Genomic DNA, 13,796 nt, shown 5'->3' with positions numbered 1-13,796 from the left:
CTCTGTGCATTATGGTGAAGTGTCAAAACTCCCTGCTTTGTATGTCAGACTGTGACCCTATCTTCCATTCCCACTCAGCTGGAGAAGCCAAAGTGGTTTCTAGATAAGAAAAGCAAATTGTGCATTCATCACATCAGCCACAAAGCTAACAAAGGCTGATACAATATGGCAGCTACTTGATTGTCCAGGATTTAAATAGGATTATATATATTTCTACACACTCTGGCCAATGTTTGAAAGTGTAGATGTGTAAAGTTGGACACCTGAATCCATATTTGGGACCGAAGTAAGTGGTTTGATCTTCAGGAGTACTGAGCACTCAGTTTCCACTGAAGTCAGAGGGAGCTGTGAGTGCTCACGTCTTCTGGGGGGAAGATAATAATAATAAAAAAAAACAGCTACTTCCTAAATATGGATTCTGGGACCTCACTTTAGGTCCCCACTATTTGAAACTGTTGGCCTATAGGCAACAGATGTATTTCAACATTAATATCCAACTACATTAAAATACCCTGCTAGGTATTTAAAGTCAGCTGAAGTCTATTATTTATCTACGGTCAGTTAATATAGGCTGCAAGTAGAACCTAACATACTAATTGTAACCCACACACCTTCTGGGTGTAGTGTTCTGTCCATCTAGTGGCACAGAGACCACTTAGCGAGACAGGGATTAATGAGTTTGCTCTACAGCCTTAGCTAACAGCCCTGTGGCTTTTAGCTCACACAGTAGAGGTTCATGCACTAAGCTCCAGAGGTCCCAGGTTCAATCCCGACAACTGGCATCTGTTGATGTTACATAATCACACAACAAAGCCAGTCTTATACAAGAGGAGCACTGCTTTTCATGGAAAAGCAGGAAATTAGCTTCCTTTGTTGTGTCTTGGGTAAGTCTTGTGAATGAAACAATTGCCACCATTTACGATATTCCAGATTATTGGTTAAGGACTGGTAACTTTAGTTTTTGATTCCTTATACCTAGCAACTAAGATTATCAATTATATTTCTCAGAGAGAAGGCACAAATAAAGCATCAGAACAATACTTGTAGTATCTCATAGAGTTTTGAATAAATTGATTACATAGGAAAATGACACAAATAATACAGGGTGCAAAATGCTTTGCTGAGCTCTGCACAATTTCTCTGAATAGCAATCACATTGTTGTGTACATATGCTTAAGCTTATTACACAAACAATATATTACAAAGAAATCGGTACTTCTCAGTAGCTCAGCTATTGGGCTGCAATACTGCTTTGTAAACATTCCTGGTTTGTTTTCCCAAGTCAAGCAAGCTCAGGGCCCAGTCGGGGAGTTCTTGCTCAGGCAAAATTTGTCGATGAGGACTGCAGGATTGGGCCCTTGAACTTCATTTTTCAATATCTTTCAACATGTAAATGCTCAAACAATCAGGGGACGAAGAGTGCAGTTCATCTGAACCCCAATTTCCTGGACCACATTTGTGGCTGGTTCTGAGATAGTAGACCAATATATCAACTTACCCTGTACTGGTGCAGTGTTATAAACTGATTGTTTTCTATTCCCCACCACCACCCAAAATCTGTTGGTTTTTCTTAGACTAAAAGCTTTTACATAAGGCTTTACAGGTTTATATCTGAAAGCAACAAGATGAAATATAGTAGTGACAAAATGCAAAGGACTACACTTATGAAGGAGAAATCAACTGCACAGAGACAAAATGGAGAATAACTGGCTACGTCAGGGGTGAGCAAACTGCGGCCCGCGGGCCAGATCCAGCCCATCAGGGGCCACACCCCTGAGCCTCTCCCCACACCCCAACCCCCTGCCCCAGATCCAGCTCTGATCCCCCTCCCGCTCTCTAAACCTCTCTAAACCAGAGCACCCTCCTGCACCCCAAACCTCTTATTCCCAGCCCCACTACAGAGCCCACAGCCAGAACCCGAACCCCTTCCCACACCCCTGCCCCAGCCATAATCTCCCCTCCCACTCCACCCTCCGAACCTCTCAGTCCCAGCCCAGAGCCCACACCCACTCCCCCACCAACCCCAATTTTGTGAGCATCCATGGCCCTCCATACAATTTCTATTCCCCGATGTGGCCCTCGGGCCAAAAAGTTTGCCCACCACTGGGCTAGGTGGTAGTACTGCTGGAAAGAATCTGGGTGTTCTAGTTGATCACAAACTGCATACGAGTCAATAATGTGATAAAGCTGCGAAAAATAGTCTAATATCACTCTGAGGTGTATTAACAGGAGTGTTATATGTCAGATATGGGAATTCATTGTTCCATTCCACTCTGTAGTGGGGCGGCCTCAGCTGGAATATTGTGTCCAGTTTTGGGCATCACTCTTTAAGAAAGATGTGAACAAACTGAAGAAAGAGTCCAGAAGAGAGCAACAAAAACAAAGATTTAGAAAATCTGATCTATGAGGAAAGTTTAAAAAAATAGGACTAGAAACTTAAAAGAAAAGAAGACTGAGGGGAGGAGCTGATAACAGTCTTCAAATATGTTAAGGCAGCGGGCTCAAAACTTTTGAGGGTTGCACCCCCCCTTACTCCCATCCGCACCCTGCCGCCCTCCTGGAGATGGGAGCGGGTCCACGTGTGTGTGTGGGGCCGGGAGAGGGCCTGGGGGCGGGAGCGGAGCCGCAGCCGGGCTGTGGTGGGAGCTGGCAGCCAGGCACGCAGCCAGATGTGGCTCCCCTCCCAGCCTCGGCCCCGGACCGAAAACAGAACCGCAGCCAGCAGTTGAGGCTGGGGGCGGGGCCAGGAGTGGAACCGCACCGAGGCTGGGGATGGGGGCAGGTGCTGGGACAAGAGACTAGGAGGGGGCCAGGCGTGGGAGCGGGCCCAGAGCAAATCTGGTGGTGGGGAGGGGATGGGTGGCGTTCCCTCCCTGCCCCCCTGAGGGGCTGTCCTGGGCCCTGCCACACACCCATAGTCGTTCCTCCATGCCTTCTAGGGGGGCGCGCCCCACAATTTGGGGACCTCTATGATAAAGACTGTTATAAGGAAGACAGGGATCAACTGTTCTAACTAAGGATAGTTAAGTACAGGAATAGGCTTCCCAGGGAGGTTGTGGAATCCCCATAATTGGAGCTTTTTAAGAAGAGGCTAGACAAGCACCCGTCGGGGATGGTCTAGGTAAACTTGGTCTCATTTCAACATGTGGGGGATGGACTAGATAACCTCTTGAGGCCCCATCCAGTCGTTTATTTCTCTGAGTCTATGATAAAACAATGACAGCACGAGTGAGAGGAGGTATGTTACCTCGAAAGTCTCTTCCACATTACTTTTTGGGCCTGATCCTGTTCCCACTGCAGCTCATTCTCTTTATCGTTAGAAGGCTGATTGCATTCTTGATGCCGAAGATAGGACCCCAGCTCCAAATGTGAGAATGCAACCAAATGATAGTCACCAAGACGTTACTGGATTTCACTTGGCTTCACTTTATTGCAGCACGCACACAGTAACGCTGACCAGGAGTCAGCAAAACTTAGCTGCTAGCCTTGGAATAGTCTCCATGTACAAAGGGAGTTTTTTCCATGCCCGTATTTGCCAAAACTATTTGCTTGACTTTAAACCCTGCCCACATGCCTCCACTCAGACTGGTGAATCGATTGTTTTTCCTTTTTGAGTCACATAATGTTCATGGACCACAATTCCTGCCAAAGAATTCCTCGGGAAGCTTTAGAAAGCCCATGTCTCTTTTCTGTAATTGAAGAGAGCTATAAATCTTCTTCTGACTGTGCTCCTTTCCTAGATGGAATAAACTTTTATAACAATCATATTCTGCTGCTGCTCAGGGATTTCTAAGTTTTATAAACATTGCTAAGCCAGGATATTTTCCAGCCTTACCTTGCAACATACTCCTGTATGCTGTATCTGCAATAGCATAGATATGGGGTGGCATCTCATGCCTCTTCTTCCCTTTGTACATATCAATAATCTTATCTGAATAGATGGGCAGGTATTTGTATGGGTTTACCACAACACAGAAGAGGCCTGAATATGTCTGCAAGGAAAACCGAATAGAGAAGAATAGTGTAACTCAGAATGTTTCAAGAAACATTGAGAAACATGAAGATCAAACATATTTAACACAATATTTTAATAAGTAAATCGCTTTCCTAGACAGCCTTTTATACAACACAACGATGATATAGCCATAGAGAAATCAGAACATATACCTGCGTGAAGTAAGAATTTTCAGTTACATATCCACCTAATCATCTCTAACAATAAGAGATAGCTCCAAGAATGTTCAAATGTCAAGTTCGATAGAAACATCATACTTTGCATACCACGTGCCATAGTTCATGACTGCAGTTACTTTGCTGGGGTTGCACAGGGTGAATGGGCAGAACTGGCCGCCACCATTCTTAGTGCTTGCATGTACATGGAAATGCCTATGGATCTGTATATGAGCAATTTCAGTGAGCTGAAAAACATTACAGTCTCTGTTTAACCAGATAGCAATTCGCTAAATTAAAATCTCAGGATAATTGGGAAAAAACTTGAAACTGACATTGATTTTTTTTTTTTTTTAAGTAGGGTGGTATGTATATAATGTAGAGCTGGATGAATACGGCAAAGGCTGTTTGCAAAAAATTCATTCTAGTTCCAAATTGCTGCTTGGTCAGACCACATGAATGTCCTTATTACCTGGCTTTGGGGTTTTTGTTAACACAAGAGTTTAGGGAATGATTCTTTACATGTGAATAAGGATATTCACGCAAACAAGAACATTGACTATTTGTTGTTCATCATTTGCTTTTCATTATGCTTTTATTTTAAAAGGTTTCAGCTATCCAATCAGTAGCAGAAACAATAGCACATGACATAAGTGACTAATCATGTACCACAAATAATGAATAGCAGGTAGTCAAAGTGAACAGTTTGCAAGCACTTCACAGGCTGAAATTTGTTTGCATGACTGTGGCTAGCTAGCAGATTTCAGTATCCGCTCTTAAACAATTCACAAGTAAAGAACTATAAACCTGTCTGATCATTTATTCATAATCAAAACTTCATGTTAGATTTAAAAAAGAAAATGAGAAGGAAAAAAGTTGTGTTGCAGAATTGGAACTACAATCATTTACGAATTTAACATCTTCCAATTATTTTAATTTATATTTATATAGATGAATTATTATTGGACAGTTTTTTAATATACCATTTGAGTTATTTCACAGGAGACTGTTTCTATTTGATCTTTTCCTTCCTGAATCTAAGGAATATGTTTGAGTATAGGTCTAGCTGTACAGTAGCCATCACAAGAACCTCCAAAATGTGACCACGCAAAGGCATCTCTGCAGGCTTGTGTCCTTGAGCAGAGACTTAAAATATGGGCACAGGGATTTCCCTTTCTTGACTATATTAGGAAACAGTACAAGTTTTAAATACAGACTGAACACCATATATGGTATTAGGCAAACACAGAAATAGCATCCATCAGTTTGCAATGCTGATCAACAGGTTGGTTACTTGCACTGTGCAGGAGAACTCCTGTGGTCTAATTCTGGTTAGGTCAAAGGATCCCAGTGCTCACACGTCTACTACCTTTGGAAACTCTACTGCTGCATTTGCATGTTCTTATGTGAGATATCAAGGAAAGTATGGTCAAGCTCTTCACTTCCTTCAAGGTCCCTACGCTAGAACTGATAGGTCACTAGTTACTAACACTGGATTCTCTTTGGCATTGGAGTCTTGAAGGGAAGTCCCAACTCCAAACATTCTGAAATGATCCCGTATACTGGAAAGAGAGAAGAGCTCAGAACTAAATGGATAGTGGGGTTTCTTTCAGACTGGGCAAATATTCAGTTAAAAAAAAACTGTCTCAAACTCCTATAAACCAGTATTGAAGGACTATATATGTCTAAAACAATTAGAAGTTTTAAATAACAGGTTAAGGTTACATAGTGATTGAAAGATTGATTCCCTCAAGGCTTTTAAAAGCAAGGACAGCTGGGCAACTTTATCTTGCATACCTAACATCACTTCCTCCCCCCGAAAAAGCATGTAGACTTCCCATTTAAGAACAGTTCTAACTTAGGCTTCAATTCAGCTAGGTACTTAAGAATATACCTGACTTTGAGCATGTGACTTGTCCTACTGGAGTCAGTAGGATAACTCATGTACTTTGAATTAGGCATGTGCTTAAGTACCTTGTTGAATCAGGGCCTTAAAGAGTAAGAAGTTAATAGTGAAGTGGTTATTTAGGCAGGGAGACCATATGAGCTACTGATCCACGCACAGGACTCTGGACTTCTAATCTTAGCTCTGACAGGCTCTGTCTGATTTTGGGCAAATTACTTGAGATCTTCCTTTCCCAGCTTGTGAAAGCTCAGCTACAATCCCAGGTCACCTACCTGGTGAGGATATTGAGAAGGAGAATTAGTGAATATGAAGCACTCTGTAGGCAAGATTTTATGATAATCTATCACAAGGTTAAAAGATATTTCTGCATGGGTTAAATCAAGCTGCCAGCCCCAACGATAGTCTGCCCGGACAGTGGGATTCAGAAGCTCAAGTCACCCACATGCCAGTCCACAGAGGGTCTGGAGCTGGCAGGCACAGCCCAGAAAATAGTTTGGGCCATCTAGGGATGGGGGCAGGGCCATGGCACCCTGGATACGTGTTGATTCAGTGCATCTTCTGGGCAGCTTCCACTCATGGGACTCCTACCAACCACAGGCTATTTAAAACTCCTCCTCTGAGAAAGTGCAGATGTTACTCCTGCCCCCGCCTCCCTAGGAGGTGAACGCCCCTTTGCCACAGCTGTCCTTGCAGACCCCTGGGAGAGAAGTGAGCCTTTAAAATCTTATGTAAGCGCTAAGGATGTAAACTTTGTGTGTTCCGTTAGTGTTAGAAATATTCCTTCTGCTCTCTCTGTTAAAAACACATCATTTTCCTTTGAGTTCCGGGCAGCTGGCACATTATGGTTTCTCTCTCATTATGGTTTCTAATCATCTGATTGAGATGCACTTACTGGAATTGGGCAAACTACTTACATCTCTCCTACTTCAAGCCTCAGAAAGACAAATACTAATCTGATACAGCCATGCCCTGGAAACTGAATTTGCTCACCTTGCAATGCCCTAACCTCATAGACAATGTGGAAAGACACAGCCCATAGGTTGTCTTTCCAGTGTGAACAATGGGCCTGACCTTCACTATACTGCTCTATGTGAGCAAATCTCCCACCGACATCAATCCCCCAGCCATGGAGTGAGAGTGCCAAACAGTAGAGTGTACATCCTCGGCCAGGTCCACAACAGGTAATATTGAGATAACTTCACTGAATACAAAGAAGCTATGCTGATTTACACCACCTGAGACTCCGGCCTCCAGTATGTAGATCAGACAGTGGAATTTTACCTTAAAATTTTACCTGTAGTCAGAGAGTTGTGTTAATATGTCTTTTGTTATATGGTTCTAGGATAAAAACTATTTAAGGAAAGACACCATGAGATAATCTGGTTCTAGTCCAAATATATTTTTTCTATATTTTAATACTTACACCCAATTTTTGCCTTAAAATTCAGACAGTATGTTTCCTGGGATTCATAGTGACATCATTTAGTGTTAATGGGAAATTATCAATCTAATCTAATCTACCTACACAAATGGCCTGCTTCTGCTCCCAATGGAGTCAATGGAAGTTTTGTCACTTGTTGCTTGAAATATATATGAAATATTTTACCGATATTCATGTTTATCATCATCCTTTGATCTAGGATTGTGTAGGACTTGGTTGTTTAGAAGGCAGATTCTATTTTTTCTGAGCAACATGAAATATGATAGCAAGAGGAAGGACAATTTTAATCCTTATTTCTTTCTTAATTTTCCATGATGCTCTAAAATAGGCTTGGAGTTTTTCCAGAAAATAGCCACTTTAGGAGTGTCTGCTACAGTGAAAGCAGTAAAGGTTCTATCTTCTTCCAGTGCCTCAGCCTGCCCCAGGGAAAACAGAAGCAAATGAGCCATTCTCATTCAAGAAAACTGAGCACTGAGCGCTCGTGCTTAGAGTTTGTCTGGGAAGTGCTCAAATCATATTTTCTTAAATAAGATAATGCCAGCAGGCAATAATAGCAAAATCAACAGCATCGTTGGCTTAAATGCTAGTTCTGCATGGTCAGATTGTTTTTCCTCTGATAATATCCCCATTTCACATACTTGTAGTAAGCACTAAAAAAAAGGACATATCTTAACCTTTTCCTCAAAGCTTATTTGCAGGGAGCTTTTATCATGCTTGATCAATTTTGTTGTTGAATGTATATTAAAAAGGCAATATAATGTAAATGGACAGGGCAGGTAATTTGAACTTTCTATTCAAGTTATCCTTATCTATAGCAAAATGAGGAGTCCACATTTCATTAGAGATGTCCTTCAGGGAAAAAGATTTTTTAAAAACAACTTAGGTCCAATTCTCCTCTCAGTTATGTCGATGTGTTCCAAAGAAGTCAATGCACGCATTGCATGACTAAAAGTGAGGAGAGAATTCTTCCGATTAGTTAAGGAATGAATGAGAATGAAGCTAGGAGCTCTGTTTAAATGCCTCCCGCTTTTTCTGAACTATAAGCGAGTTCACTAGTATTAAGCGCTTGAGTAAGGATGGGCAGTTTTGTATATCACAGAACAGTAGATGGAAGCTATTGTTCCTTACTGCTGCAAGAAATAGTGAGCCATTGTACTGCAAATTATATTAATTAATTTGTGTGTTAAATTAACACCATCATATTGAAATCTAGTTAAATGAGAAAGTTTAAAGTAGTTTCAGATACTATGCTTGCTCTTGTGTCCCCCGTCAATTTTTTCTGATTTTTACAATCACATTTTCCTGTTCGTAAAAATATTTTTCTCTCCTCTTTTGCTACATGTAAGCCCTGTAACAAGGGAAACTGAGTAGCTATGTAAGAGAAAGTGGAACTGACTATTCACAAGTGCTGTCGAATGAGCAAAGTAAATACACAAAAAATGGATACAATTTCCCCCTCTAGTTTCTTTCACTTAGTTATGTTAGGTGCTGTTTGTAACAGCAGCAAAACATTTTGACAGTAGTGTGATTTCTAAATTGATGGTGTCCCTTCAATGACGCTTTAACAAACAGTTCAATATTTTCCTCTCTCAGATTAGAATCTAATCATAACCTCAAATGCTGGAACTTGCAATAGTGAACTTCTTTCATAGATCTTGATTTTGCTAGGTTTATCAAGCTCCCAAATGAAAGGCACCAGATTTTACACCTCTTAAAAGGTTTTATCTGATGATTAATAAGTCTCTGTGTAGCACTGCATAACTACCTAATTTTCTGCCTGATTTCCTACCTTCCACTTTAAGGATTTTCATGTTACTAATGAGAAAGTTTTAAAAGAAACAGTAAAATCTGTCAGATCAGCTCCATATTTCCATCCAATCATTGGTGACAAATATCACAGCAGCACAATTTACCCATCTTGGGGCATTATACTGCTGCTCAGCACCACAGTATCTGAGTGTCTGCCACATAAAATCGAGAGCAATGGTGAAGTCCCTACTGGATATCATGGAGTCTCTTGTTCTACAATTCAGTAGATGTAGTTATGTTTAATTATAGGATTTGGTAATGATAAAATACATCTGTGCGGACTGGTGGATGGAAATATCTTGGCTGTACAAGTCCAATGCACAGGAACATCAAGAGAATTCCAAATTGTTTTGATCAGTAATTTGAACAAAAAGGGGAAACATTTTAGACGAAGAATGGAATATACTGAACAGAATTATGGTCCTGATTTATCAGAGCACTTAAGCTTACGAGTAGTTCTATTTGATTTCCAGTGGAACTATTCAGGTGTTTAAATTTAAGCATGTGCTGAAGTAACTAGCTGAACTGGAGCCTGTGTGCTGATTTATACCCTGGCAACCCACACTAACTTCAAAGGGAATATTGCCTGAGAAAGGACTGCGGGGTTAGGCCCTATAGGTGGGTAGTGTTTTGGTGGTGTTGGGTTTTTTTGGGGTGGGGAGAAGTATGTCTGAAACACTTGACTTGGGAGCTGACTCATGCTTCCATTGATGTCAATGAGAAAACCCCCCATTGATTTCAATAGGAACAAGATTTGGGGCTCCGTTTGATTAGCAGGAGTGTTTTAAGCAAGACATGAGAAGTAATTCTTCTGCTCTACTCTGCACCGATTAGGCCTCAGCTGGAGTATTGTGTCCAGTTCTGGGTGCAACATTTCAGGAAAGATGTGGACAAACTGGAGACGGTCCAGAGAAGAGCGTCAAAAATGATTAAAGGTCTAGAAAATATGACCTGTGAGGGAAGATTGAAAAAACTGGGTTTGTTTAGTCTGGAAAAGAGAAGAGTGAGGGGGGACATAACAGTTTTCAAGTACATAAAAGAATATTACAAGGAGGAGGGGAAAAATTGTTTTTCTTAACCTCTGAGGACAGGACAAGAAGTAATGGGCTTAAATTTCAGCAAGGGAGGTTTAGGTTGGACATTAGGAAACATTACCTAACTGTCAAGGTGGTTCAGCACTGGAATAAATTGCCTAGAGAGGTTGTGGAATCTCCATCATTGGAGATTTTTAAGAACAGGTTAGACAAACACCTGTCAGGAATGGTCTAGATAATACTTAGAATCGTAGGACTGGAAGGGACCTCGAGAGATCATCTAGTCCAGTTTCCTGCACTCATGGACTAAGTATTATAAGTCCTGCCATGAGTTCAGGGGACTGGACTAGATGACCTCTCAAGGTCCCTTCCAGTCCTATGATCCTATGATCAGCACCGGATTTACCATGGCACCGGGCCCACGGCCCACTCTTCTCCGCCCCACCCCATTCTCTCCTGCGGGGGCAGAAGCTTGGTGCTGCCTCCTGGGGCTCCTGCTGCAGCAGGGCAGGCTCTGCCGGCAGCCAAGCTCCTCCCCGACCTCTTCTCCCAGCATGCTGCGTTCCCGCCCCTTCCCCTCTCCCTGCCGCCAATCAGCTGTTTGCTGGCAGGAGGGAGGGGGAAGAGCGGAGCCTCAGCATGCTCGCCGCTCCGGAGAGAGGGAGGAGAAGAGGAGGGGCCAAGGCCTTGGGGAAGGGGCTGGAATCGGGGTACACCCCCTCAAGCCCCCCTGCCGTGAGCACCCCCACGATCCGAGCCCACACCTTCTGCCCACCCTGACCCCTGCACACACCCCTAGCCCCCTGCTCAGCCCCCTGCCCTGCCTCTTGCACCCCCACACATACCGAGCCCCCCCCACACCCCATGCCCTGACTCCTGCATCCTCCTACATCCCCACCCCCATCCTGAGCACCAAACGAGAGCTCCTGCACCCCCCCCCAAATTCCCACCTACACCCCTCGCACCAAACAGGAGCTGCCCCAGGTAAGCGCTCCACACCCCAACCTCCTGCCCCAACCCTGAGCCCCGTCCGTCACCCTAGCTCCTGGCCAGACCCCGTACCCCAACGGTTTTTTACAATATTTGGAAAGATCATTAAGTGGTCCATCGAGGCCCTCCGTGATTTTCAAGTGGTCTGTGGAAAAATAAGTTAGACTACAAGAACAATCAAGGTACCTCACTATTTTCATTTACTTGCTATTACTTATAAGAGAAGGATGAAGAAAAAAAGAATGAAAAATAGGGGTGGGGGGAGATAAGAGAGAATTTTTTTTTCCTGTCTGGGTCCCAAGGAGGGGCCCCAAAAATGAAGCTGAGCACAGGGCCAGGGGCCCCCACTAACACTAAATCCACCACTGGCTGTCATGGCACCTGGGTTGGGGATACTGTGTCAGCTGATCCCCACAGTCTCCAACCTACCTGGGCAGTACAGCAGACATGGCCGTGCCCACTAGCTCCTCTCCACTCCCTAGCCCGCCCACCCACCCCTTGCTTCCCCCCCTCCCTCCCGCCCTTAAGGCTTAGCCCTCTCACTTTTAAAAAGGATTGCTTGCCCCTCCTCCCCCCTCAGGCTTTTCTGACACCCCTGTTCCCAGGTATCCAGTTTTAGCCTGGAAACTCCAGTAAAAAATGGGACCTGGGTGTCCGGTTAGCAGTGCTGACTGGAAACAAAAAGTCCAGTTATAGGAGTAACCACATTAGCCTCTGCTCCTCCCACTCCCAACACCCACCCCACAGGGCTGGAAGAGAACCTGTCCTGCTGCTGCGGGAGGAGGGGCAGCTCAGTGCAGACAGACGAAGAGAATGGGCTAGAACCAGGTATGCACCCGCTCTATGTGGGCAGGGGTGGGGGTCCTGTTTACTCCCTCCCCAGCCCTGCTGCACTTGCAGTTTACCCATGGCCCCTCCCTTGCTCCAGGGACCAACCCTAGCTCCTGCCTCACTGTGCTTTTGCCCCCATCCCCTTTTACAATCATTCCCCAGGGGGCCCCACAAATACGTTTAGTGCTGCGCCCACAAAAAGTTAATCTGGCCCTGCCTATGATTCTATGATTATCTAAGGAAAACCTCCAAAGTCACCACTGTTCTTTCAGAATTAGCAAGTCTTTGGGCCTTCCCCTGAGCTAGTGTGCAACAGAACTACAGAGGCTGTATCCTTAGTTAGAATAGGAGAAGTCAAACAGGGGAAAATGTAGAATATACAAAAAAGTCAAATGGGAAAATGGATCAAATGCATTTTACATTGGAAAGCGTCAGGAGGAAAGGCATAATCTACACATGTCATTGTTCAGAAACACAGAACCTCTGTACTGGCTAAGGTGTGTCAGTTTCATGACAGGACTCGGTCAACGTATCAGTAGGTAACAGCGATGAGCCTGAGTTTACTTACATAAATTAGGCCTGAGAAGTATCTCTCCCTTAGATTGTGCAGCACTGAAGCTTCATTGAGGCAAGTCAGCTCTGCCATGTCCTCCACTTTGGAGAATTTTGGAGGGTTCATCTTCTGGATGTCATCCTTGCTGATTGCAATTTTCTTTCCATTTTCTGCCAGCTCGACAATAACCTCATCTCCTTTCTCTTCCTTGATACTTGCTGCTTCAAATCCTTGCTTTTCTGAGGGGACCCATACCAATCTTTTAGCTGTCCAGTCTGCTTGGGCAAGTGGGCTGTTAAGGAAGTTTTTGTCTATAAAGAGGAACTTCTCATCATCACTTAGCTGAGTTTTCTGGGCCATTTTGACTCAAGAGTCACCTGTTGAGAAAGTAAAACCTTGTTTTAAAAGAAGGCAAATGTGAATTCTGAGTTCCAAACAAAACATGGTTAAATAGTGATCACACAGAAATTACATAGTACCATTGTTAGTGTCATGCACATCACCTAGTAGTTCTGAATCTGTCCATAAAAGATGTTTGGGCAGATTTTCATTAATTTATATACGGCTGCCACCATCACTCAATTACCTTAATCCTGTCAGGGCAGAGTGGAGTTCACTAATATCCCTCTAAAACTGTTAATCAGATGGTATTTACAAAATACTATTGACTCTTGCAGGAAATTGTTACTAATTAAAGTCTTATTGGGAAACTGTAAAATCTGACAAGAGCCTAGAAATGTTACAGAAATCTACTACAATTTATAAACTCATATATACATAGGAAAGCTTGCAACAACATACATGGTTGTATTCTGGATCAGTTTGACTGAAAGATACATTGTAGATAGGAACCACTCATCTCATTGTAGTGCAACAGTGTTTGCCCTTGTGTACCTTCCTGCTTCTAGCACTAAGCATTCTCACTAGAAGGTCACTGCCTCTGGAGTTCACTCCTGCCAATCATTTGGTCCAATAAAAGATATTACCTCACCCACCTTTTTCTAATATCCTGGGACCATCACGGCTACAATACTGCATACAATCTTCTATCTTAGCGTTAGC

General features: G+C 43.3%; 1 protein-coding gene across 2 annotated transcripts in view; it reads right to left on the bottom strand.

Annotated features, from left to right (window-relative positions):
* Positions 1-13,796, bottom strand: part of MYH11 (myosin heavy chain 11) — a 101,961-nt gene that overhangs the window by 71,037 nt on the left and 17,128 nt on the right. For both annotated transcript variants that reach the window (XM_077828895.1, XM_077828894.1), the window contains exons 2-3: positions 12,750-13,111; positions 3,836-3,992 (exon numbers count right to left, since the gene is read on the bottom strand). In XM_077828895.1, the coding sequence (XP_077685021.1) occupies positions 3,836-3,992; positions 12,750-13,094 (502 nt within the window). In that variant the 5' untranslated portion in view covers positions 13,095-13,111. The remainder of the gene's footprint in view (positions 1-3,835; positions 3,993-12,749; positions 13,112-13,796) is intronic.

The sequence above is a fragment of the Eretmochelys imbricata genome, chromosome 10 (genome assembly GCF_965152235.1).
Source record: "Eretmochelys imbricata isolate rEreImb1 chromosome 10, rEreImb1.hap1, whole genome shotgun sequence".
NCBI lineage: Eukaryota > Metazoa > Chordata > Testudines > Cheloniidae > Eretmochelys > Eretmochelys imbricata.
Note: the sequence above shows the minus strand (reverse complement) of the source record. Positions and strands in the feature narration are given on the sequence as shown.